This window comes from Maniola hyperantus, chromosome 23 (assembly GCF_902806685.2).
Source record: "Maniola hyperantus chromosome 23, iAphHyp1.2, whole genome shotgun sequence".
NCBI classification, from domain to species: domain Eukaryota; kingdom Metazoa; phylum Arthropoda; class Insecta; order Lepidoptera; family Nymphalidae; genus Maniola; species Maniola hyperantus.
The window spans coordinates 9,210,099-9,237,364 of record NC_048558.1 but is presented as its reverse complement, the minus strand read 5'-3'; the positions used below and the strand labels follow the sequence as shown (position 1 = coordinate 9,237,364).

The 27,266-nt window shown below is 38.2% G+C and overlaps 3 protein-coding genes across 5 annotated transcripts in view; 2 read left to right on the top strand and 1 right to left on the bottom strand.

Annotated features, from left to right (window-relative positions):
- On the top strand, window positions 1–24,671 carry ort (ora transientless). 2 transcript variants are annotated; one of them, XM_034980936.2, is made up of 9 exons: window positions 1–366; window positions 1,895–2,042; window positions 6,435–6,517; window positions 7,759–7,985; window positions 17,790–17,924; window positions 19,650–19,750; window positions 20,175–20,335; window positions 20,785–20,857; window positions 21,520–24,671. In XM_034980936.2, the coding sequence occupies exons 1-9, from the start codon at window positions 287–289 to the stop codon at window positions 21,646–21,648; spliced, it is 1,137 nt and encodes a 378-aa protein (XP_034836827.1). In that variant the 5' UTR covers window positions 1–286; the 3' UTR covers window positions 21,649–24,671. The 2 variants fall into 2 exon arrangements, with proteins under 2 accessions (XP_034836827.1, XP_069362736.1); XM_069506635.1 differs by having other exon boundaries at window positions 1–367; window positions 1,890–2,042.
- Window positions 17,446–27,266, bottom strand: part of daw (dawdle) — a 104,854-nt gene continuing 95,033 nt past the window's right edge. For both annotated transcript variants that reach the window (XM_069506638.1, XM_069506639.1), the window contains exon 6: window positions 17,446–17,498. The gene's annotated coding sequence lies outside the window, so the exon portion shown is untranslated. The remainder of the gene's footprint in view (window positions 17,499–27,266) is intronic.
- The window catches only part of ClC-a (chloride channel protein 2), a 68,602-nt gene continuing 67,646 nt past the window's right edge, over window positions 26,311–27,266 (top strand). The window contains exon 1 of the mRNA XM_069506528.1: window positions 26,311–26,695. Coding sequence (XP_069362629.1) covers window positions 26,630–26,695 — 66 coding nt within the window. The 5' untranslated portion in view covers window positions 26,311–26,629. The remainder of the gene's footprint in view (window positions 26,696–27,266) is intronic.

The following is a 27,266-nucleotide window of genomic DNA, read 5'->3' as shown; positions in this document are numbered from 1 at the left end:
TTTCGCGCGCTTTCGACGGCTGCTGTCAAAGCGGCGGAGTTACAAACTTTTAATTTTTTAATTTTCTCAAAAAAAAAATTGAGGCAACGGGCGTTACATCTTCAGCCTAATTATGATGGACAAATGACAAAATATAGATAGGAAAATATAGTTTTAATTTAACGAAATTGGAGTGGAATTTTTTTAATGTATTTTCTTTTAATTATTTGGTTAAAAACTAGTTTCTTAAATTATTAATTGAATGAATATGTAGTAATAATAAATTAGAAGCGTGATTTAAGTGAAAATGGCCGCGGGAAAGATTCTATGGATGTCCTTGCTACTGATTCGCCTGTGGCTCGGTGCAGGCGATCTTTGCTATGCACAGTAAGTACCAAGAAGTGACTAAAGCTCGATTTTGAGTAGTAAGATTAGATAAAAACCGGCCAAGTGCGAGTCAGACTCACGCACCGAGGGTTCCGTCCTGCAAACGTATTTTTCAAAAAAATTCACGATAAATCGAAAACTAAAATGCATACAAATAAATAAAAATCTGTTTGAGAATAAAGCCCTTTCATATAATAACTCCACTTTAACCACCATTTTAATACTTTTTGTGATGTAACCACAAATACAATGTTAGTGGTAATATTTAGGACCGACGGCTTAACATGTTCCCCGAGAGGCACGGAGGAGACAAACCACCACACCACCTCCCATGGCGCCACCAACCTCGCGGTTATATGGGCCGAAGCACGGAAGGGCGCACGTTCGGTACTTACTCGGTGACTCTTTCCCGGGGCGCCTTCTTGACTCCCTACAAATTATTTCTATCTAATCCTTGTGCCTATGAGTCTGTCTCCCCTTTCTGGGTCTGACGTACACATAACACGCACGGAGAAATCATCATGATCAACCCATAGCCGGCTCACTACAGAGACGAGTCTCCTCTCGGTATCAGAAGGGTTTGGCCATCCACCACGCTGGCCAACAGCGGATTGACAGACTTCAAACACCTTTGAAAACATTATGGAGAACATTTCCTCAAAGAGCGCCACCACACGCGGTCCAAAGCCTTCCTCATCCAGCCACTTCCCGCCAGCCTCTTTATATCGTCGGTTCATCATGCTGGAGGGCGTCCCACATACACTACGCTTGATTATTCGCAATCTCCACTCTAGAACTTACCGGCTCCAGCGACCTACGCTCCTTCTATGTGCCCATTGCCACTTCAACTTGCTGATGGTTTGGGCTATGTCAGTGACCTTGGTTCTTCTGCGGATCTCTTCATTTCTAATCTTCTCCTTCAGAGAGACTCAATAACATCATCATCATCATCATCAACAACCATAGACGTCCACTGCTGGATATAGGTTTGTTGTAGGGACTTCCACACGCCACGGTCTTGCGCCGTCTGAATCCAGCGGCTCCCTGCGACTCGTCTGATGTCGTCCGTCCACCTAGTGGGGGGGGGGGTCTTCCAACGCTGCGTCTTCCGGTGCTAAGTCGCCATTCCAGCACCTTGGTACCCCAACGTCTATCGGTTTTACGAAATATGTGCCATTGCCAGTGCCCATTGCCACTTCAGCTTCGCAGCCCGTTGAGCTAAGTCGGTTATGCTAGTTCTCGATACGGATCTCTTCATTTCTGATTTGATCACGTAGAGATACTGCAAGGGTAGCTCTCTCCATCGCCCGCTGAGTGACTGTGAGCTTTCTTATGAGGCCCATAGTTAGCGACCATATGTCTCGGATCCATGTCATCACTGGCAACACGCACTGTTCGAAAATTTTGCTCTTCAAGCACTGAGGAATATACATAACCCTCTCCAAAGCTCGCTGAGCGACTTTAAACTTAGACCGAAGTGCCTATTTGCATATAAATAAAATTGGTATGTTTGTCACAATATGCCCAGGTCAACGCTGGTGGCCTTCCAGGATCTCCTGCCCGAGGACCCTCGCCTCTACGACAAGATGCGACCGCCCAAGAAGGATGACCAGCCCACCATCGTCAACTTCCACGTCACCGTCATGGGGCTGGACTCCATCGATGAGAACTCCATGGTAAGGTTATAAAACTGTATATCCTGAGTCATCATCATCATCAATCGATAGAGGTCCACTGCTGGACATAAGGATCTCCTGTACTTTCCACGGTTTTACTCCGCCGTCATCCTGGGGCTCCCACAGACTCGTTTGATGTCGTCTGTGTATCTGGTAAGGGGTCTTCCATCGCTGCGCTGTCCTGTGCGAGGCCGCTATTCTAACACCCCAAGCCAAGATGAATCGGTTTTTCAAACTATTAGCTTCGCGACCCATTGAGCTATGTCGGTGACTCTGCTACTCCTACGGATTTCCTCATTTCTGAATCTATGGCCAGCCGTAAGATAGGATATGGTTTAACCGTGTCTGATGTCTGAGCAAAGTCAAAGTATAGATTTCAGCCTTAAAGTTAAACGAGGCAGATTTTTGTCTGTTACATCAATCTGTCTTGTTTTAACTGTGTCTTATCTACGTCTTAACAAAATCAAAATACGCTCTTTCAAGTCCCCCACTTTTGCAGATAGCATTAAAATAGACTGATGAATGCGACAAAGGTATAGTACCTACCTACTTATTTCGAATTTGATAAAAAGTAAAATACTGGCCATATTCAAATTTAGTTAACGTTTAAAGAATATGCAAAATGAAAAAAAACTATGGTTTTCAGTAATAATTATCTCGAGTAAAAAAATGAAATCTCGACTTTTGCTAAATTGAGCTTACCTACTTAGTTTGTTCCTTAGACAGAATATAATATATTTTTATCCAAGTAAACTTTTTCAAGTGCTCACAGGCTCAAAAAGTATTGTAACTACTTAAACATCATTGCTTTTTAAAGTAATGATGCAGTCTAAAAATAGGGCAAGATAGACGTACCTAAAGCAAAAGAAATGTGGCATTTATTAGGACCATCATTTTGAATGTAAAGAAACGAGAAATCGCTAAGGCTACTTGGCCTTTTCAGCTTTGATATTATCCATTAGGTTATTAATATTTTTGTGATATGAATAAAATTAATAGTAAGTAAACGATCTCAGGCGGATCAACTGATTTTAAGGGATTTCCGGACAAGAAGACTAGAACAAGCGTAGATTTTGAAAAATTTGTTCATTCACCCATTTGAAAACCCCATATAAACACCGGTTATAAGACCAGCTGTATAAGGGGAATCATTTTCATTGATAAATGACGGCCTTATGGTATGCGTTTTAGAAATTAACGTACTCTGCAAATAAAACCTCCTATCGTCTAATAAGGGGGATTCCAACATCAATGAATAAAACTAATAAAATAAATAAGAATATTTTTTATTTATTATTTATTATTTCAAGCTCAATTTGCGAATTTTCTCGTTAGGCAAGAATTTTTCATTGAAACCTTTGCTACATGTAGAATACCTTACTCGGTATTATGTGGTATTATTATTCCCGACGAGCTCTTTAAATAAATATTACTACTTAGTATGAAAAGTGACAAATTGATATTTATTATTCAATTAAACTTTTACAAGTACTTTTGGATCGTCAAATGCATCTACCACTAGTTCGGAATGCTTTTCCTACCGAAATTTAGCTTTGAATTCAATTTGAACTCTTTCTTAGAGATGCTTTTTAATTAATAATTTTAAGCGCACACATTAAACTTTTACTTTTGCAAGACTTTCTAAGTGCAAGTCTGTGAAGGTCGACTTTTCAGATTTTGTCTGTTCCAATTCCAACTAGAATTCTCCTTGAGTACGGATTTAGCGACTTTTCTCTTTAATTTTCAACGGAAAACATTATTAAATACTGCTTCAACTTTAGTGAAAATCAGTACACGAGAATTTGAAATGTCATACTTAAGTATCTCAAACTTGACCTGAATATCAAGCAGACGAAGCATATTATTTAAAAAAATAATTTTAAGTGTAGTGTCAAGTGGAAATAATAAAATCTAAACAAGTATGCCGTGCCAAACAACAAACTAAAAAGTAATTTTTTCATGTTTGATAATATCGCCATACAGCCACAGACGCCATATTATAACATATTCAATTAAAAATATATATACATATTATATGGCCCCTGTGGCACTACTAACTAACTATATAACTCACTAATGGACTACACAAATTTCAAACCTCTATTTTGCCCCCTTATGGGTTAAAATTTTTAAAAATCCTTTCTTAGTGGATGTCTACGTCAGAATAGCTATCTGCATGCCAAATTTCAGCCCGATCCGTCCAGTAGTTTAGGCTGTGCGTTAATAGATCAGTCAGTCAGTCAGTCAGCTTTTCCTCTTATATATTACTAGCTTACGCTCGCGACTTCGTCCGCGTGGACAACACAAATTTCAAACCCCTATTTCACCCCCTTAGGGTTTTAATTTTCAAAAATACTTCCTTAGCGGATGCAAACGTCATAATAGCATGCCGAACTTCAGCCCGATCTGGCCAGTAATTTGAGCTGTGCGTTGATAGATCAGTCAGTCAGTCAGTCAGTCAGCTTTTCCTTTTATATATTTAGATAAAGGCTTCCTTGGACTTCGCATGGGGTTTGCGTTCTCTTTCCCTAAATGCTTGCCAATAAGTCGACGAACAATCGACTTTTCAGTTTTTGTCTCCTGAAACTAGAATTCTTTATGAATAGGCATTTCACGACCCCTTTTGATCTACGACGCGGAAAATTGCGAAGCTCGCGGAAAGAATTTGCAACCGCAATTATTAAAGCTAGATTTCTACTTAGTACTTATAGCTCAGAGGCTGATCCATTGAAATGATAGTCTGAAAGGAAACTAAGCCAGTAAGTACCTACAGTACGCAGCCAAAAGTAACGGCCTTTAGAATGATATTTCGGCTTTGTAGAGCGTTGTCTCTGTCACTCATACCTATATGACGTATTGTCGGTCTCAACGACAGAGACAGTGCTCTACAAATTTGCTAAAGGCTATCTCCGTCTAAAGGTCGATGTACATTACTTTTGGCCGAGAACGGTACTTATTATGCACACTAGTGCGGGCATTAACAGGACACTGTGGCTTGAACAGACACAATTTATGTTCAACCTGAAGCTTCAAGACACTGTACCCGTAGTACAAGATTTTACGTCTCACCAAACGAAACCAAATTCGAGAGTTGAAATACTTCCGCGTTACAGTAAAATGGACCCTAAACAGCCTTGAATTGAAGTCAAATATTCAATGCCACTGATTTTAATTTCGCAATGTTTCCGCTTGGAGCGCTGGCTGTAGAAGTGTAGACAAACTTGAGCTTTAAAACAAGGCAATTAAGATCCAGTTTACTGTAACGCGGAAGTATTTCGACTCTCGAATTTGGTTTGGTTTGGTGAGACGTAAAATCTTGTACTACGGGTACTTATGTGTGTACGAAGGCTCTGTCAAGAGGATGCGGAAACGTCTCTACACATCATCAGTCACTGCCATGCGCTAAGGCATAAATATAGAGTTTTACGGCGGTTACGAACTCATCCGATCCGAGTCCGACAAAATACGTTCCTTTTTAGGGTTCCGTAGCCGAATGGCAAAAAACGGAACCCTTATAGATTCGTCATGTCTGTCTGTCTGTCTGTCCTACCGTATGTCACAGCCACTTTTCTCCGAAACTATATAAGAGCTATACTGTTGAAACTTGGTAGGTAAGTAGATGTATTCTGTGAACCGCATTAAGATTTTTACACAAAAATAGAAAAAAACAATAAATTTTGGGGTTCCCCATACTTAGAACTGAAACTCAATTTTTTTTTTCATCAAACTCATATCTGTGGATAGGTCTTCAAAAATGATATTGAAGTTTGTAACTTCTAAAATAAGAGAATGATAAAACTTAAAAAAATATACGATGTACATGCAAATTTCCACCGAAAATTGGTATGAACGAGATCTAGTAAGTAGTTTTCGATTTATCGTGCAAAATGTCGATAAAATACGATTGTACTACGGAACCCTCAGATCGTAGATAATCGCTGGTATTCTCAAAGATTGACGGATACAACTCTGATGACGGAAGTGCATTCGTAATCTCCATTAGTCCTATAAAATTGCGAGGCATTTAACCGCGGTTCATAGCATCATCTGGTGACATTTATTGCGCAAAGGATCGCGCAAATTACAGCCGGTATTTTTATCACCATTCCACGCAGGCATGATTTTAACAATAATTACTAATTAGATAAGGTTAGCTGTAACATCTATCTTCTATCTACTTATCTATATCTAAATATATAAAAGGAAAATTCATACAAATATGAAAGATTTTTTTTTGGGAAATCCACGGGAAAATACAATTCCCGCAGGACGCGGACGAACTCGCGGGCAACAGCTAGTTTTGAATAAATGACATAAAAGCATTGCCTAGTTTATGAAGTAGCTACTCGTATTTGCTATTTGTTGAGTAGGTACCTATTTGTTTTGTTTCAGACCTACGCAGCAGACATATTTTTCGCTCAAACCTGGAAAGACTTTCGCCTCCGACTGCCGGAGAACATGACGACTGAATACAGGTGATTAAGATTCGCCTTTCTTCAGACAACTTTTATATTCAGGCCATGAACTCTGCTCTCTTAAATTAAAAAATTCGAAATTAGAAAAATAAAGGCGTCGCATCTACTTTTTTCCAAGTTTGAATTTATTTTTAAATCGTCACCTGAAGTAGGTACCTACTGGTTTCTGTTGGTATCGAAAAGAATATTTTTAGGGTTCCGTACCTCAAAAGGAAAAACGGAACCCTTATAGGATCACTTTGTTGTCTGTCTGTCTGTCTGTCCGTCTGGGGTGGGGTATCATATGAAAGGTCTTCACCTGTACATTCTAAAACAGATTTTTATTTATTTTTATGCATCATAGTTTTTGAATTATCGTGCAAAATGTCGAAAAAATACGACTGTAGTACGGAACCCTCATTGCGCGAGCCTGACTCGCACTTGGCCGGTTTTTTTATTCAAGTGAACTTTACAAGTGCTTTTATTTTTATTTTATTTTTTTATTTTTGTTTATTTGAAAGTAATCAACAGCGTAAATACATAATTATTATTTAAATTTAAATCTAGGTATAACAGAAGGCCAAAAGAGATTACTTAAAATTATAATTAAACTATTTTAACAGAATAGAGTTAGAATAAATGTAGGTATATACAATAATAAAATAAAATTACAATTTTGAATCGTCAAATAATTTACTGCTGGTTCGGAATGTCGTTTCGTTCCTACCATCTCTTCGTTTCATGGCTTGTCGACTGAGAATGTTAACTAATAGAAGAAAAAAAAAAAAAAAAAAAAAAAAAAAACTAATCGAACTTACGTAGTATAACTTTGTACCTACTCTTTTCCAATAGAGCTAAGATGAGCTAATTTTAGCTCCAGTGGAAAAGAGTTCAACGAGCTAACAATATAGAACAATGTATAGAACAAGTAAGTAACGAAATGAATTTGTGGTTACATCAAAAAAAAAAAATTAAAATGTGTTCATGAATAAATAATTAGTAGTTTCAACTGTCAAAGTAAGATTAATATTATACCAAGTGGAGTACCTGTCATATGAAAGGGCTTTACTTTCATATCCTAAAACAGATTTTTATTTATTTTTATATGCATAATAATTTTTGATGTATCGTGCAAAATGTCGAAAAAATTACTCGAGTAGGTACTCGAGTACCTACGCACTTGGCCGGTTTTTTTTTTTGAAATAGTTAATACAAAATTCAGAAATGCTCGTATGTAATTGTTGTTCTCACTATGTCACCAGGCTGCTGGAAGTCGACTGGCTGAAGCAGATGTGGAGACCGGACTCCTTCTTCAAGAACGCCAAGTCCGTCACCTTCCAGACCATGACCATCCCCAACCACTACGTGTGGCTGTACAAGGACAAGACCATCCTCTACATGGTGAAGCTCACCCTGAAGCTGAGCTGCGCCATGAATTTCCTCATCTACCCCCATGACACGCAGGAGTGCAAGCTGCAGATGGAAAGCTGTGAGTTGTTTCGAATTTTTAGATTTCCAAAGTTCAATGAAATTAAAAAAAAAAAAAAAAAAAAAAAAAAAAAAGGTTGGCCGTTTGGAATCATGTTTTACCCACTTTATAAGGCAAGTCAGGAAATATAAGTAGTCATTAAATACTTACCTACTTGTAAAAATTGAAATATCGTCACCAAAACATGCTTTTATAAAATTAATACCTAAGTATTTCTAAAAATATCATTAATTAACTGTGACTAATTAGTAACACAATGGTACGTAGGTACAATACAATATTTTATTACATCTAGATAAGATCTAATTACTTTCAGTGAAGGCTTCATTTTAATGGCTGAGGTACTTGTCATGTTGGAAAATATTCGTTTTATTATTTTAAGTATCAGAATACTTTATCGAGCTTTAATGAATAGCGTAGCCATAGCGATAAGCTCTCAAAACAAAAAAACCAGCCAAGTGCGAGTCAGGCTCGCGCAACGAGGGTTCCGTACTATAGTCGTATTTTATCGACATTATGCACGATAATTCAAAAACTATGATGCATAAAAATAAATAAAAATCTGTTTTAGAATGTACAGGTGAAGACCTTTCATATGATACCCCACTTGATATAGTCACTCACTTCGAAAGTTGAAAGAACTAATTATTAGTTCATGACCACAATTTTTTTTTTGTGTGATCTAACCCTAAATTCGCGGTTTTCAGATTTTTCCCCAAATGTCAGCTATAAGATGTACCTACCTGCCAAATTTCATGATTCTACGTCCACGGGAAGTACCCTGTAGGTTTCTTGACAGACAGACGGACAGACAGACAGACAGACAGACAGACAACAAAGTGATCCTATAAGGGTTCCGTTTTTCCTTTTGAGGTACGGAACCCTAAAAATACCGGCTATATGCGAGTCAAGCTCGCGCACCGAGAGTTCCGTACTACAGTCGTATTTTATCGACATTATGCACGATAAATCAAAAACTATTATGCGTAAAAATAAATAAAAATCTGTTTTAGAATCTAAAGGTAAAGCCCTTTCATATTATACCCCACTTGGTATATTAATCTCACTTTGAGAATTGAAAATACCTAATACTTACCTACCTACTTAATTATTTTTTCATGAACACAATTTAACTATTTTTTAATGACAAATGATAATTTCATGATTCTAGGTCAACGGGAAGTATATAAGTTTTCTTGACAGACCGACTGACAGACAGACAACAAAGTGATCCTATAAGGGTTCATTTTTCCTTTTTGGGGTACGGAACCCTAAAAATGTTTTTTTCAATACATTGCAGATCCTTTTAAAATATATTTTTTACCTTTATGAGCATTGCAAAATCTTTAACATCTTAATTTTCAATGATCTAGAATCTAGATATAAAAAACGCGTGCCGGTTTTTCTAAATCTAATGGTAAAACTTATGCTGTAAGTAGGATGTTCCAAATTCCATGAACATTATATTTGATTGATAGGAAAAATAAATATGCATTCGGGAGATTTCTAAAATGCATTCTATAAATTCCACTGCAAAACAATTTTGCTGGTTGATAGGGTACGCTTTTGGGATGCGGGAGATTTCTAAAACATAATATATTATACTAGCTTATGCTCGCGACTTCGTCTGCGTGGACTACACAAACCACTAATTCACCTCCTTAGGGTTTGAATTTTTAAAAATCCTTTCTTAGGCTGCCTGCGTCATAATAGCTATCTGCATTCTGCATGGCAAATTACAGCCCGATCCGTTCAGTAGTTTGAGTTGTGCGTTGATAGGTCAGTCAGTCAGTCAGTCAGTCAGTCACCTTTTCCTTTTATATATATATATTTAGATAGAAATTTAGCTTGCACCCTGGACACTATTTTACATCCCGGAAAATCAAAGAGCTCCCACAGGATTAACAGAAAACCTAATATTTACGCGAACGAAGTCGCAGGCATCATCTAGTACCTACTTTTATACTTTAAATATTTTTGAAAATCAAATTTTTTGTCAATAAAAATCGAGGCGAAAGTTTTAATCGCTTCAAAAGCGGCGTCGAGTTAATTTTAAATGTTCACGTGCGATATAAGTACGAAGTTTTTAATACTGTACCTACAACATATTATTTTTAATCCGTAGTAGGTATATACCTAAAGCACAGAATATCCTAAAGGTACGTTTCACTGGTTGATAATAATAATCGTACGGCGCAGCATAATATACTCTAGACAGGCCAATGATATTAGAAGAAAAAGATTTCTAATATCATTGAGACAGGCCAATGGAATTCATCAGATAATATGGAAATCAATCAATCAATCAATAAGTTTCATATTCATACCATATCACTAAATTTAGTTTTGTATAAGTGTTTATTTGTTAATGATGGAGGAGGGAGAGCGGGGACCCTGAGATACAGGTTTTGCAAACTTACTTCAGGGTCCCTGGCACAATTTTAAAAAGACCTTTTAAAACAAATAAATCATTTCATTTCAATCATTTCATTTCATTTCATTTCAATCAATCAGCCTGTTTGCGTCCACCGCTGGACATAGGCGTTCCCAAGAGTGCGCCACCACACACGACAATAAAAAAACCGGCCAAGTGCGTGGCGGGCCACACGCAGTGTAGGGTTCCGTAGTCACAATCTTCGAAAAACAGATATAACTCCTTAACCTGTGAACCCTACTTAAACATGATAGTTTTCCTTTAAAATTGATTATATATACTACTGCTGTGAATTTTTCACGTTCCTATATACTAGCATTTATATATTTTTTAAAGGGGGGGGGGGGGGGGACACTTGACGCCAATAAAAATTAGCAATTTAAAACATCATATTTTACAAACGGATCTAGAAATCGAAAAATGATGTTCCCACGCCCACAGTATTTTTAAAAGACCTATTCAACGATATCCCACACTATGGGGTAGACGAGAAAAAAAAATTCATCCCCACTTTACATGTAGGGGAGCTACCCTAAAGAAAAATATTTATCAAAATTTTATTTCACCACTTTGTCGGCGTGATTAATATTTATACCCATGCCAAATTACAGATTTCTAGCACTAATAGTCTCTGAGATTAACCGAGGACGGACTGACGGACGGACGGACATGGCGAAACTATAAGAGTTCCTTGTTTACTACGGAACCCTAAAAATTGTATCTTCGTAAAGAAAAATGTGTCGCATAGTTTTGAGTACACTAATAGTCTCTGAGATTAACCGAGGACGGACGGGCGGACGGACGGACATGGCGAAACCATAGGGGTTCCTTGTTTACTACGGAACCCTAAAAATTGTATCTTCGTAAAGAAAAATGTGTCGCATAGTTTTAAGTATAAAGAGATCTTAGGTAGTGAAATAATGGAGCACCTTGGCACAGAACACGGATGCAGAGGCACAGGAAGCGTCGAGCGGACAAAAGACCGACTTATGCAGAAATTAACTTCCAGTAGAGGTTTTAGAACTAGGTCTGTAACGCAGACGTCCGTTTTTTGGCTAGCCCTATTTTTAAGCAACTAGGTTATATATAGGAAGCCTCAATAGCTCAACGGGTAGAGGAGTGGACTGAGAGCCGAAAGGTCGACGGTTTAAATCCCACCCGTTGCACTATTGTCGTACCTACTCCTAGCACAAGCTTGACGCTTAGTTGGAGAGGAATTAAAATATATATATATATATATATATACATATAAAGGCCTCGATAGCTCAACGGTTAAAGGAGCGAACTGAAAACTGAAAGGTCGCCGGTTTAAATCCCACCCGTTGCACTATTGTCGTAACTACTCCTAGCACAAGCTTTACTGGAGGAGAAAGGGGAATATTAGTCAGCAATTAACTTAGCTAATATTCTTTATTTAAAAAAAACTTAAAATAGGCTTGTGATTAAGATGTTCGGTCTCCTAGTCGGTGTGTCTGGGGTTCGGTTCTCGGCACACTTCGCACCTCTAACTTTTAGGAGTTAGTATCGCTTTATCTGTGGAGGAAAACATCGTAAGGAAACCTGTACATCTAAGAGTTCTTCGTAATGCTCTGAATGGTGCGTGAAGTTTGCCAATACCCACTTGGCCAGCGTGGCGGACTATGGCCCAAAGTTAAATCCTTCTCATTCTGAGAGAAGACCAGTTCTCAGTAGTGGGCTGGCGGTGATCATGATGATGATGATGAATGAGACTCCTATTGTGGATGCATTCTGTAGATTTGGAGTCACGCCAATGACAAAAAAGAAATGATGATTCGACTAATAAAAATGAGTGCGACCCAAAAACGTTAATTAGTACAGTATTACTTACCCGTAAACGGAGTTTTTTCTTTCTTGTACTAGGTACCTACTTACTTGATTAAGGCGATATGCGTCCCAAAAGCGGTGTAGACTGTAGAGACACATTTCGGAAGTTCAAAGAATCAAGGTTTGACCTCAAAAACTACAAATTCGTTTATTTATTTTTTTATATTATAAAAATTTAAGATACTTATTCAAGAAAATCAAGATTCCCACGGGATTTTTTAGACCCAACTCCACGTGGATCTAGTTTACTACACAAATCATGCCCGCGTGGAATGGTGCCAAGAATACTGGCTGCATTTCCGCGCTGGACAGCCAGGCTGATCCTCTGCGCAAAAAATGAATCGGTGAATCTTGAAATAAATAAATTTCAATTTGAATCGTGGGAAAAAGATAGTCAGTTCATAAATAAAACTATGATGTTCCCTAATTAAACACTCAGAATAAAGCGTAAAAAAAATTAAAAATATATATAATTTTATTTTGTAGGGCTCTTTGAAAATAATTATTACTGTCTGTGTGCATACTTCAGCCTATAATGATGTTTTTGAACTGGTAACCTTATTAACCAACCAAGCTTCAATTAACAAAGGCTCTCTGGGGCATTGGTGAGCACTGTGGACTTGGGAGCTCCCGGGTTCGATTCCCGGCAGAGGCTCATTTGAAATTTATAATCTAAATATATAAAAGGAAATGGTAACTGACTGACTGACTGACTGACTGATCTATCAACGCACAGTTAAAACTACTGGACGGATCGGGCTGAAATTTGGCTTAATTGGAGAGGAAAGGGGAATATTAGTCATTTAACATGGCTAATATTATTTAAAAAAAAAAAAAACCCCTGCCGGGCATCGAACCCGGGACCTCCCACTAACAAGACTAAAGCGCTTACCACTGAGCCAGGGTCGTCAGAACCACTAGGTAAGCACCGCTTCAAAGCTAAGCTAAGTGTAACTTAATTTATTTTGAAATAAATTATAAAAATATTTCTGAAAATATTTTTCAGTAAATTTTTTTGCGCTTGCATTTTTTAATAGCAACGTTGCCTAATTAAAACTTTGCTTTAATTTAAAACGTAAAATGTGTTAATTTATTTATTAAATTGTGCCGAGAGTAAATGGTAGGCAGAAATGAGTTGCACTTCAAAATATATTATGAGTAAAAAATACGTTCAAAATAATTCTAAAGATAACATTAGGTTAGGTTAGTTAGGTAGACGTACCTATTTTAAGCATTCTAATAAGTAAATAACACATTCGAAGACCTGACGAAACTATCCCCTACCCGAAGGGACTGCCCAATGGGGCACTATTAAAGACTCCGCTCTCCGTCCGTCCGCCCGCCCGTCCGTCCGTCCCTCCATCTGTCAGCGGGCTGTGTCTCGTGAACCGTCACTACTTCGGCCTGAATGACATTTCGGCTTTGTAGAGCGTTGTCTCTGTCACTCATACGTATGACGTTTTGTCGGTCTCGACGAGATAGACAATGCTCTACAAAACAGCTACCTCTTTCTAAAGGTCGATGCACATTATTTTCTGCCGCGTACTGTACTCGATAGTATTAGGGCATGGGCCATGGGTTGAGTAGTTATTAGGTAGGTATCCCATTTTAGGTATTCGGTAAATCATTAATATTCATATAAAAATGATCAAAGAGCTAAACGATAAAATTAGACCGTCCGCGTCAGTCAGTTGTGTTTGAAGAGCCATTGAATAACTAACGAGCCGCCAGCGAAGCTCTATACACGAGGTACCTAATACCTACCTAATACGCGACCAAGGCTATGGAATTACCGCTAAATTACAAAAATCAGCCAAGTGCGAGTCGGACTTGCGGAATTTTCAAAAATACTTTCTTAGCGGATGGCTACATAATATGTCATAATAGCTATCTGCATGATTTGAACTGTGCGTTGATATAGATCAGTCAGTCAGCTTTCCTTTTTTAAATATAGAAGGCTAGCATAATATGCTCGCGACTTTATCCGCGTGGACTACACAAATCTCAAACCCCTATTTCACCGCCTTAGGGGTTGAATTTTCAAAAATCCTTTCTTAGCGGATGCCTACGTCATAATAGCTATTTGCATGTCATAACTCATATTTCACCCCGATCCGTCCAGTAGTTTGAGCTGTGCGTTGATAGATCAGTCTAACAGTCAGTCAGCCACCTTTTTTATATATATTTTGATAGATATATTATGTAAAAGCAATATGAAAAGCAGAATCTGTAGAGATAAATATGCATCCAAAAGAATGTCCTCACAACCTGTAACTCGAAAGAACTTGAAAAACAAATAACAAGCAAAGTCGAGCCGTGTAATAAACAACCTTTAAAAGTCGTCCCACAGAAATAGCCTTCAAGACTTACCTATTTATGGACTCCGCCACTTTATAACGCGGCGGTCCTCCATCGAGCCCTCAAAGATCTCTACGATAAAAACGAGCTGACTTCAGAGGCCCTGAGCATTGTCGAGACCACTTGGCCCACATTTTACGTGCACTCGAGAAATCAATCTCTTACTGTATCAGCCCACAAACTTTACCTACACACTGAAGAGCTGTCGAATGTTTGCCGATCGCGCATACTCTATTGTTGGGCTTTCATGTCATATTTTCTCTCTTTTAGCGCTATTAATTTTTGCTATAAATAAAGTTCAAAAGTAGCAATTAATTATTAATTACTACTTAGATGGTGCTCACGACTTCATCCGTGTGGAATTAGGTTTATAAAAATCCCATGGGAATTAGATCGATATTATTATGTTCTCAAAGGTAGAGGGTACCAAAAGGGCGTGGGCCGACTTTTATGCTAAGCAAGTGCCTTAAGCTTGGCGATCGGGGGTGTCCGGCTATGAGGCGTCTATAGGTGGTGGTCTGTACTATGGCCAAACCCTTTTTCAACCTGAGAGGAGACCTATGCTCAACAGTGAGCCGGCGATGGAATAATGATTTTAATTACTTAAAAACGCACTTAACTCCGAAAAGTTAGAGGTGCGTGCTCAGGATCAACCCCGGACCCTCCGACTAACGACCGAATCCTTAACCACTAGGCTACCATCGGTTCTTTATAATTTTTTTTTCTTTTTTTTTTTTTAAAAAGAATATTAGCCATGTTAAATGACTAATATTTCCCTTTCCTCTCCAATTAAGCGTCAGGCTTGTGCTAGGAGTAGGTACGACAATAGTGCAACGGGCGGGGTTTGAACCGTCGACCTTTCGGTTTTCAGTCCACTCCTATACCGGTTGAGCTATTGAGGCTCTAATTACACTAATTACACTAATTACACTAGCTGATACCCGCGACTCCGTCCACGTGGGTTTAGGTTTTTATAAATCCCGTGGGAACTCTTTGATTTTCCGGGATATAAAGTAGCCTATGTCACTCTCCAGGTCGTTAACTATGCCCATGCAAAATCGATCCGTTGCTCCGTTGCGACGTGATTGAAGGACAAACCAACAAACCAACACACTTTCGCATTTACAATAGGAGTAGTGATACTTGGGGTTAATTATAACTGAATAAAACCGGCCAAGTGCGTGGCGGGCCACGCGCAGTGTAGGGTTCCGTAGTCACAATTATTGTAACCTCGAAAAACAGATATAACTCCTTAACATGTGTACCCTACTTAGCCATGATAGTTTTCCTTTAAAATTGATTATATATACTACTGCTGTGAATTTTTTCACGTTCCTATATACTACCATTTGGCTGATAGAGGGGGGGGGGGGGGGGGAGACACTTAACTCTAATAAAAATTAGCACTTTAAAACATCATATTTTACAAACGGATCTAGAAATCAAAAAAATGACGTTCCCACACCCACAGTATTTTTAAAAGACCTATTCAACGATACCCCGCACAATGGGGTAGACGAGAAAAAAAAATTCATCCCCACTTTACATGTAGGGGAGCTACCCTAAAGAAAAATATTTATCACAATTTTATTTTACCACTTTGTAGGCGTGATTAATATTTATACCCATGCCAAATTACAGATTTCTAGCACTAATAGTCTCTGAGATTAACCGAGGACGGACGGACGGACAGACGGACGGACATGGCGAAACTATAAGGGTTCCTTGTTTACTACGGAACCCTAAAAACGTGACGCTGCAGCTTGCGACTTATAAAATTTCTTTTTATATAGGAATTGCAAGCAAACAAATCAAGCTCAAAGTTAACAAGGTCGAACTGACTACTGAAGATGATTTCACTTCACATTTCTTTGACCTTCCTTTTCATATTAAGTGTATTGTTTTTTTTTTTAAATTATTTATTCATATTAATTTTACATAGTTTCCTACATATCTATCTCGCCAAACTGGTGGGCCAGTTTGGCGAGATGGCGCTCTTAATACTATGTACATAACTTACTACTATATTTCCTTAACGCTATTCACACACCTATATCTATTCTTATAATAAAACTGTACTACATACTAATTTAAACCTTCCTACTTCACTAAAAGATAAACTAACACAATTGAGTATACTAACAACTTACTAATAAATAACCAAAGAAAACACAAAAACACAAATTAATAATTGTTAAGAAGCATGATAGTCAGTTAGAGAGTCCCTAAGTAAGTGTTTCTTTAACCTCTTCTTAAGGACTCCCTCACTGAGCCTATCGATATCCTCCTCAGCCCAACCGATTGCATTAAATATTTTAGGAACTAAAGGTACTAAATGTTCTGCCATAAATACTCAAACCATAACTAATTACTGAGTCTGCTAACGCATAGTATACCACTAGTTTTGTCTGTTTACTTAAGACTCGGTCTAGGTGGTAAAATTTGCCTAATATCGATCTTAGCTTATTGCACACAGCCCCTATGTGAAATTTCCAATTAAAATTTCGATCGATGATCAAACCTAAGTACTTATCTACATATTGTAGCTGTGGACATACACACGATTATCGATTGTCGTTATCGATTGGACTATTTTAAATTTTCATCACTCTCTTTTAAAATTCGGCGTACAGGTGCCCAAAGGATTAAAGAAGATGCCATGGATTTGAAAGATATGAGAAAAAAAACTTAGATGTGGATGAATATATTATTATGATGATCACCTTTAATTTTTTTAAATAAAGTAATATTTTTTTAATTCAAGGGGCGGACCAACAAATTCCTAAAAGGCCGCGGCGGCAACGCATCGGCGGTTCCTCTGGTGCTGCAAATGTTCATGGGCGGCGGTAATCACTTAACATCAGGTGACCCGCCTGCTCGTTTGCTCGCTATATCTATTTAAAAAAAAAAAGTAAATATCTAACTTACGTATGCTCTGGCTCCGCACCGCATAGGTACCTAAGCAATTACATTAAGAATTAAGGAGAATTGCATTATGGAGAACTCTCCGATACGCAGGTTTCCTCACGATATTTTCCTTCACCGTCAACATTCAAAGCAAACGCTCTCCGAAAAATTAGAGGTGCGTGCTGAGGATTGAAAATCAGACAATTTTTCTAACAAAATTATTACCAACAGAAGAAGTTAAAAGAATGACCTTTTTCCAGTATCACACACGACAGATGACCTGATCTTCCAGTGGGATCCTGAAGTCCCTCTGGTGGTGGATGAGAACATAGAGCTGCCACAGCTGGAGCTGGTGCAGAACAGAACTGCCGACTGCACGCAGGTTTATTCTACTGGTAAGTGTGTTTTGTGATGACGTATGGCGTTGAGACGTGGACTCTGAGGCTGAGATCTATAGAGCGCACTTTGACTTTGCCTAGACTTAAGACTGAGTTAAAACGAAACAGATTTATGTGAGAGATATAGCTCTGTTTCGTTTTAACGTCTAAGCTAAGCCAGAGTGCGTTCTATAGATCTCACCCTGACAGTTGGCCTTGTCCTCAAGTTCAAAGTCGCTCGGTGTGCTATGGAGCGGGCTATCTTGAGTGTCTCTCTGAGGGACAAAATCTGTAGCGAAGAAATCAGAAGTGAAGAAACCTGAGTGACCGACTTAGTTCAACGAATTAGCCAGCTGAAGTGGCAGTGGGCAGGCCATGTCCTTCGCAGAACCGATGGCCGTGGGGTAGACGTGTTCTGGAGTGGAGACCGTGTACTAGCAAGTGCAGTATGTGACGACCTTCAACAACAACCGATAGACGTCCACAACTGGACATAGGTCTCTTGTAGGGACTTCCACACACCACGGTCTTGCGCCGCCTGAATCCAGCGGCTCCCTGCGATTCGTTTGGTGATAGACGACTGTCTACCTGGATGTACTGTCTGATTAGATCACAAGTAGAGACTCCAAGGATTGCTCGCTCCATCGCCCGTTAAAATACTTAACGAAGATTCTTAATTATAATGCGCATTCTCCTAATCATCATGATCAACCCATCGCCGGCTCACTGCAGGTCTCCTCTCAGAGTGAGAAGGGTTTTGGCCATAGTCTACCACGCTGGCCATGTGCGGACTGGTAGACTTCTCACAACTTTGAGAACAATATGGAAAACTCTCAGGCCTGCAGGTTTTCTCACGATGTTTTCCTTCACCGTTAAAGCAAGTGATATTAAATTAAAACGCACATAACTCCGAAAAGTTAGAGGTGCGTGTCCGGGATCGAACCCGCGACCTCCGATTAGAAGGCGGACGTCCTAGCCACTAGGCTATCATAGCTCAGCAGCATCTCCTAATCAGGCCAAATTAATAAATTGTCCGCTGTAAAAACAAATTAGAACGCAAACCTGAAAGTTTATGTTGAACCTTGATCCAAAAACCATGCTTGCTAAGAGATAAAACTCGTGACAACACCCAAAACTGAGGTACTAGATTATCTTAATCTAGAGCATAAATATGATTAACAAAATCCCTGTGTTAATTTCTTCTAATCTTCGAGAATTTTCTGTTAACTTTGGCTTTAACTGAAGTTGCCTTGCCCTAGTTTTGAATAAGCTAGATTATTGGCCTATGCACATATGCTTTTGTTTTTCAGTCGTACTATGTATGCTATGGACTAAGAGCCAGCGAACTTATAACTAAGAGACGCCCTTGAGCTTTAAAACGTTAAGGGTGACTGGTAGACGGTTGCCACGACACTAAAGTGTACTATTCCCAAAAAAAATAATAAAAAACAATACTTTATACTTTGACGTAAGTGCCAAAGCCACTCTGATCCAAATTTTATAGTCGCTGATCGTTCCTCCCTGTGTTGGGCACAATGCGCATACTTTCAGCTTTTAACGAAGGTCTGCCCTCGCTGGTTCTCTCTATTATAAATTCATTTATATTTTAACTAGCTTATGTCCGCGACTTCATACTCGTGGAGTTAGGTTTTTAACAAATCCCGTGGGAACTTATTGGTTTTACGGGATAAAAAGCTCTCTTCTATCATAGATTCGTTTATATTTTAATTGTTTTCTTTACAGGAAACTTCACCTGCCTAGAAGTGATATTCAAGCTGAAGCGTCGCCTGGGGTACCACTTGTTCAACACCTACATACCGACCTGTCTTATTGTCATTATGTCTGTAAGTTGAACCAAATTCTTTTTGCCCTTAGTTTTCTTTATATTTCACCATTCTGTTAACACTATCATCATCAACCCATTATCAGCCTACTACTGAGCGGAGATCTCCCCTCAGAATGAGAAGGCGTAGTCCATCACGCTGGCCAATCCTTTGCCAAGGATTGACAGACTTCACACATACAATGAACTAATAGCTTAATTTGCTATATTCCGCTGAAACTGGTCGAATTTGTATGGTGCAACATGCAGCATACGACATGCACCGCCCGCCCTCCCACTGCCGCCCTAGAATGTGTTTCACATATTCTAATCAAAACAATAGTTCAAAGTTCAAACTGGTAACTGGTGTACTTTTCAGCAAAGAGGCATTGATTCTCGTCCAATATTTTAACTGATGGATGATGACAGATTAATTATTCTTGCAGTGGGTCTCCTTCTGGATCAAACCTGACGCAGCACCAGCACGAGTGACGTTGGGCGTCACGTCACTGCTGACTCTGTCCACGCAGCACGCCAAGTCCCAAGCACAGCTTCCGCCCGTGTCGTATCTCAAAGCTGTTGACGCATTTATGTCTGTCTGTACTGTGTAAGTATTGCTTCTGCTACTCCATCCACCAAATCATCATCGTCAGTCTGTGGAATTCCACTGTTGGACATAGGTCTTTCCTAATGAAGTCCACCACACCCTGTGCTCAGCTTTCCTCTTCCAGCCACTTCCTGTTATACCATTTATATCATCGGCACTTCGTGCTAATCCATACTAATATTGTGTCTGTCTGTCTGTCTGCTAGCTTTTCACGTCTCAACCGTTCAACCGATTTTGACGAAATTTGGTACAGAGATAGCTTACATCCCGGGGAAGGACATAGGCAGTAGGCTACTTTTATCCCGAAAAATTGAAGAGTTCCCACAGGATTCTTTAAAACCTAAATCCACGCGAACGAGTCGCGGGCATCAGCTAGTGTGATTATATGTGGCGTTTCCATGTCCTGAATGAAAAATATGTAAAACTTCATTTATGAATTTTCATTTCAGTTTCGTGTTCATGGCACTGATGGAGTACTGCCTAGTCAATATCATCCTTGATGACAGAGGTGGGAAGCCGAAGGTAATGAATAATACTTACTTTTTAGGGTTCCGTACGTTCGAATGAAAAAACGTAGCTCTAGGATCATTCGTGTATCTGTCTGTCCAACTATTACAGCCAATTTTCTCCGAATCTACTTACTGGACCTATTCAGTTGAAAATTTACGTACAGTGCCCGGCAAACAACTTGAGTATATCTGCATGCAAAATTTCAGTCCGAACCGTCCAGTATAGTTTTAGCTGTGCGTTGATAGATCAGTCAGTCAGTCAGTCGATCAGCATTTCCTTTTATGCATAAGTATAGACATTTTGTAGTATGCTCAGGAGCTTTTCAATCTAGTCTCCCCTTCACCTTACCACCGAGCCGTACCGCAAGATGTCGGGTGAGGTGCCATTCTTATGTCGTCGACATATTTAAAACAAGGGTGAATATAGGCATCTTCTAGGCCACATCATATTCCATCAGGAGTGATTGTGGTCAAACATTTGCCTATAGCGAATGCAAAAAAATAGATAATAGTGCTATCATTAGCGTGTTATCATATCTTACTACTGCATCATCACTTTTCACCAGGTGAGATCAGACTCAAGGGCTAACTTGGTTCTTACCATGTAGCAAGAAGGAATATAAAGAAGATTTACAATGATTGTACCAACCATATCTCATAGTCGCTTCTTTCCAGGAACCAGCGGACGCAGCCAAGGCCCGCATGCGGGCGGTGAGCATCGACCGCTTCTCTCGCGTCTTCTTCCCGCTTCTGTTCGCGGTGCTGAACGCCACCTACTGGATCCAGTTCGCGCAGTACATCTGATTGTCCTAACCGACACGTTATTGTGTCCTTACCTCCTTCACGCATCTTCAGACATGCCAACTTGGCAACTGCCAGTATTGCATATGCCAATTTATCAGGCAATCAACAGATTTGAACACGTGGATCATCATTATCGTCACGATCAACCATTACCAGCCCATTACTGAGCACGGTTCTCCTCTCCGAGTGAGAATGGTTTAGGCCATAGTCTGCCACGCTGGCCCAATGCGGATTAGTAAACTCTTGGATAGTGGGCGTAAATTGTAGCTGCTTCTATTTTGTAGATTTAAATCTAGTGCTATCCTTTTCTGTAAAGAAAGAAAGCTGCTTTTGATAGGACCACTTTCCTAAAAATTGCATTTCTTATGGGAAAATCAGATTTCTATCGATTTTTAGAGATAATAAAACTAAACTATGATATGCCAGCGGCTATAGGTACCCACTTGTTCTGATGGTTGAATTGATTACCTACTTTCTTGGCAATTTACTGGTGGAACCTGAAATTGGAGAAACAAAACAAGCAAACAGTTTTCTGGTTTGTTTTGTTGGCAGGTCTGTAGATGCTCCTCAACCTTTGTTAAGGGAGCTAATTTATTGCTAGTTAGTATAAAGATAACGGTAGTATGTCTGATATCTTGATTAAAGCATTTTGCCGGATGCAGTTAGTATTTCAAACAATACATTTAATGACTGATTTAACTCTCAAATCTTTTTGGTTTCATCAGATAATCATTATTGCTATCTTAAGTTACCTATCTTAATTTTAAACTATTTAAGATTTGGTGTTTTATTTATCCACCTTTCACTTAAATTTTAATTTATTTTAGATAGCATACCTATTATTAGAATATATTACATAAGTCAACATTACATAAGCTATTGCGCTGGAACCATGTCTCATTAACATCGAAATGACATCATTTTGACGTCAGCCGAAATAAAAATATACCATCAGCTCGAAACTTCAGTCTAGTGCTGACGTCATTAAAATGGTAGCCACGCGCATTAGCAATTTGCGAGACTTATACACACTCATGTTTTAATTTGGCAGAATATCCTGTGAAAGTGTGGATGTTTGGATGTTTGTTACTCAATCACGCAAAAAGGGCTGAACGGATTTGAATGAAATTTGGAATGGAGATAGATTATACCCTGGATTAACACATAGGCTACTTTTTATCCCGGAAAATCAAAGAGTTCCCGCGGGATTGTGAAAAATGTAAGTCGCGGGCATCAGCTAGTAGAAATATATCTTAAAGACATCATTCTATTTATTTATCTCTATTTGCATAATATGATAATTAATTAACGATTTCAACGTGATTTCAATCATAATGTTATCATTTCGATGACGATAATCGTTAATGTATTCAACAGACGCAAGTGTTAATTTTATAGCCTCGTTTTAATGTTCTCGGAATATTGTTATTTACTGATCATTAACATTAATTTTGCATACATAACCGCGAATCGTTAGTTTCTCGTAACCAATTTACTTAATGCAATAAGTAAGTAACTCTCAAAATTATAAAAACTATGTACATGTTGTTAAGTATATCATAACATATTGCATGCAGGCAGAATTTGGCTGTACCTTTGTGTTTTTTTAGGGTTCCGTACCGGTAAAAGGAAGAACGGAACCCTTATAGGATCACTTTGTTGTCTGTCTGTCTGTCGGTCTGTCAAGAAACCTGCAGAGTATTTCCCGTTGACCTAGAATCAATTAATTTGGCAGGTAGAGGTCTTATAGCAGACATTCGGGGAAAAATCAAAAAAAATTAAATTGTGGTCAAGAATTAATAATTAGTATTTTCAATTTTCAAAGTGAGATAACTAACCAGTAAATTCTAAAACAGATTTTTATTTATTTTTATGCATCATAGTTTTTGAATTATCGTGCAAAATGTCGAAAAAATACGACTGTAGTACGGAACCCTCATTGCGCGAGCCTGACTCGCACTTGGCCGGATTTTTTGTAACATCTCCACTGAATACCCATATTCGCAATAAAGAAATTTGAATTCAGTAGAAAATTTATCTTACAAATAAAGTAATTATACCTAAGTTTATCTAATTCTAATCTATCCATTGACCTTCATGCACCTATTGAATCTACAGTTTAAAAATACTTTATTTTCAAGTGATCTCTCTTATTTTTTTGCTTTTAAGTAGGTAGGTTACTAGTTATTCGATTATTATTACTTGTTGCTTATTTCCCAATTTAACTTTATATTTTGTTCTGATATCTGGATTTTTGTAACTACTTATTAATTTAAATTAATTGTAAACTAAATACCTATCTACTTTTAGTTGGTACCTAAATTATTTACTTCAAACATAATTTGTCTTTCTTCATTCATCTTATCTTAATGTATTAAATCATTTTTTGTGATAAATAAGAAAGATAAATATATTATGAACGAATTGTTACGATATATCTTACCTATAATAGCCTATATCAATTAATTATTATTGATATTAATAAAAAAATGTGGAGCTACATATTTATGATAGGTAGGCACGATAAAAGTCAATTCACGTAAAAGTTAATATCGAAAAAAAAAAACTAAAATGTATACCTACCTAGTAATTAAGAATGCGAGTACTTACCTATAATAACTATAGGTACGTATGTATGTACTTATAATAAATTAACTTTACTCTTTGCGGCTTAAATTAGACTCTATATTTAGGTTTTACCGTATTTTCATTTGCATAAAGAGGTAAAAATGTAAAACAATAAGCTAATACGGTTGTCTTAAATTTTTTAGATCGGGTATACAATGGGCAGCAAATCAGTACCCTTATTATAAATGCGAAAGTGTGTTTGTATGTTGGTTTATTGGTTTGCTAAGCTGCCCACTTGTGCCCCCTTTTGATATTCTGGACAACCGATTAGCACCACTATGTATTGTGATAGCTACTGGATTAGGTACCTGTATCCTATTTAATTTTAATGTTGCCTACTCACTATAAAATTTATTTCAGTTGATAACTACAAAAATATACGATACGTTTTAAAAGTGTTGTTTTATTTGTGTCATCATCTTTATCATGTCTAGATACTCTCTACCGCCGGCGCACTATACATATTATGCAGTTCGACAAAGCTATCTTGGCGCGTGGCGAAAATCAGAACTAACGTTGCCGTCAAGTGCCCCCTTTGTTCTTTTTTGAATTTTCTAAGCCTTTGTTGTCCAACGGAAGCGAAATTTTTGATACATTTACAAAAAATAATAATTGATAAATGCAAGTGGCAGGGACTAGTGGGCCCCTATCGATCGTGGGCCCTGGGCACGTGCCCGGAGTGCCCAGTGGGAAAGATGGCCCTGGTTCTGAGGATCTATCTATAGACGGGGTCCCAAGGTTCAATGGTTACCACGCAATGGAAATCAAACCTGGAACCTCTTGTTTGCAAGGAGATTTATACGGAATCACATAGGTAGGTACCTACTAAGTATTAAACGAATTGAAATATTTTTATGAAGTTAGTTAGTTAGACACTTTGTACACGAATTCGTTCGCGTGGATTTAGGTTTTAAATCCCGTGGGAACTCGTTGATTATCCGGGATAAAAAGTAGCCTATGTCACTCTCCAGGTCTTTAACTATATCCATCCAAAAATCACGTCAATCCGTTGCACCATTGCGACGTGATTGAAGGACAAACCAACAAACAAACACACTTTCGCATTTATAATAAGGGTACTGATGTATTAACTACATCCGAGGAGGAGGTTCGTTGCTAGGTAAGTAGGTAACGGACATAGATCAAAGGGTTGCGAAGCTGAAGTGGTAATGAACAGAGGACATAGGTAGTTCGAAAACCCGATAAACATCGGGAACGGGATCCAAAAGCACCAATGGAAGTTTCCCACTAGGTGTAAGACGACATCAAACGAGTCGTAGGGAGCTGCTGGATTTAGGCGGCGTAAGACCGTGGTACGTGGAAGTCCCTATAACTCAAGAGACGTGCCTCTGTCCAACAATGGACGTAGGTACCTACCTAATATATCGGTTGGTGATAATGATAGTAAAAATAAACCCTTTGTTTTTAAAACTAGAAGTATTTTATTGGCTATAAGCTATAGCCACAAAATTATCGGACAAAGACATCGGAGAGGAATATTTACAGGTTATTAAGATAATAAATCATAATAAAATATGATAAGATAGGTACCTACATTCGCGAACATTTTTGAGGTAGGTATATTTCTAGGTTCTTGCATCTTATCTTATCAACTGGACAAAACAAGTGTTTATTCACTAAGTTTTATACAAGTAGATAAAGACATTAGTCAAATTATAATATTATGGTTTATTTCAGTTCAAATCTAATGCGGAAAGGAAAGGTTGACTGAAATAAATAGCTGCGTTCAGTTACTGATAACTTTTAAGTCATGTCTCAGATCGAACGTCCTTTTAATTCAATCTTAAATAATTTAATTAAGTAATTCAGTAGTTTTATTTCATCTTTTGTTGAAGTTATATCATTGATAAAAAAAGATTACAACAGATCGAAATCAGTTTATTGTGATAAGCCGATAACTTCTAGTTCACGGACAAATCGTCCCCAAACTATGAAATTGAATGCACGAACTGTCACCGCGGGCGGTAAATATTTGACAGACAACAATACAAAGTGTCATTTCAATTCAAATTGTCAACTTCGCAGTCGGTCATTGGACGAGAAGTGATTTGAACGTGTGTTGATTGCTGAGCTATATTTCCTGTTGCTCACGCGCAATTTGCATTAAATCGCGTTTATTCAATTACAAAATAATCGTGTGATACACACTGGACCATGAATACGGAGGTGGTTACTACTGAACGGACGTCATAAGTCAAATCAAAGCCGGCTAAAAAAAAGTTACAAGTCCACGGACGGTCGACTGAGCTGTGATTTTGCAAAGTGTAAAATTTTCGCGTTGTTTTGTTTGGAAGTTGGAACTGTTTATTTTGATTTGTGAGGAACAGCAGCTATGAAGGAACTGAAAAAGGAGGAAACTTCGGACGATGAGGCTGGTTTGGGATACCAAAATACTTTGGTAAGTGCTGAGATAACTTTATAAAGTTGGCGAAATAAAAGTCGAAAGTTGAAACTTTCTTTTCCATCTAGAAAACGTTTCTACATAATGATTTCACTGCAGGGTTACATATATAACATCCGTGTAATTTTACAATATTTATGTTACAAACAAACGTAGGTAATCAGTTCTGCTTATCCATATGAATAAAATATTAACAAGTCTGGGAACTGATTTAATGATTGTGTTTTTAGATGTACCTATAGCAATATAAATTTATCATTTTTCATCAGCTAGTATTTTCTGATACAATTCTGATGTTTATATACTGTGTTTCAGTGAACTTTAAAGATAAGTTTAATTATGTAACTAAGTAACATCTTATAGGCGGATGCTGTCTGTTGTCCATTTAATCTTTATCTTAATGAGGTGCCTACTTAATACTTATCTTAATTAAATAGTTACTTAATATTGCACAAAGCTTGAGTGGGTGGTGTCATTTAAAGATTTCCTATTAAATAAAATCATTTTCAAAAGGACAACTATTTATTCCCTTGCAAGACTGCCATACATACCCCTTCCAGGTTAGCCC

Excerpts from the sequence above, each read along its gene's own strand:
- ort (XM_069506635.1), top strand. The coding sequence starts at position 287 with ATGGCCGCGGGAAAGATTCTATGGATGTCCTTGCTACTGATTCGCCTG. Across the intron at positions 368-1,889 it reads GCGATCTTTGCTATGCACAG|CCCAGGTCAACGCTGGTGGC; the intron begins TAAGTACCAAGA and ends TGTCACAATATG. Across the intron at positions 6,518-7,758 it reads AACATGACGACTGAATACAG|GCTGCTGGAAGTCGACTGGC; the intron begins GTGATTAAGATT and ends CTATGTCACCAG.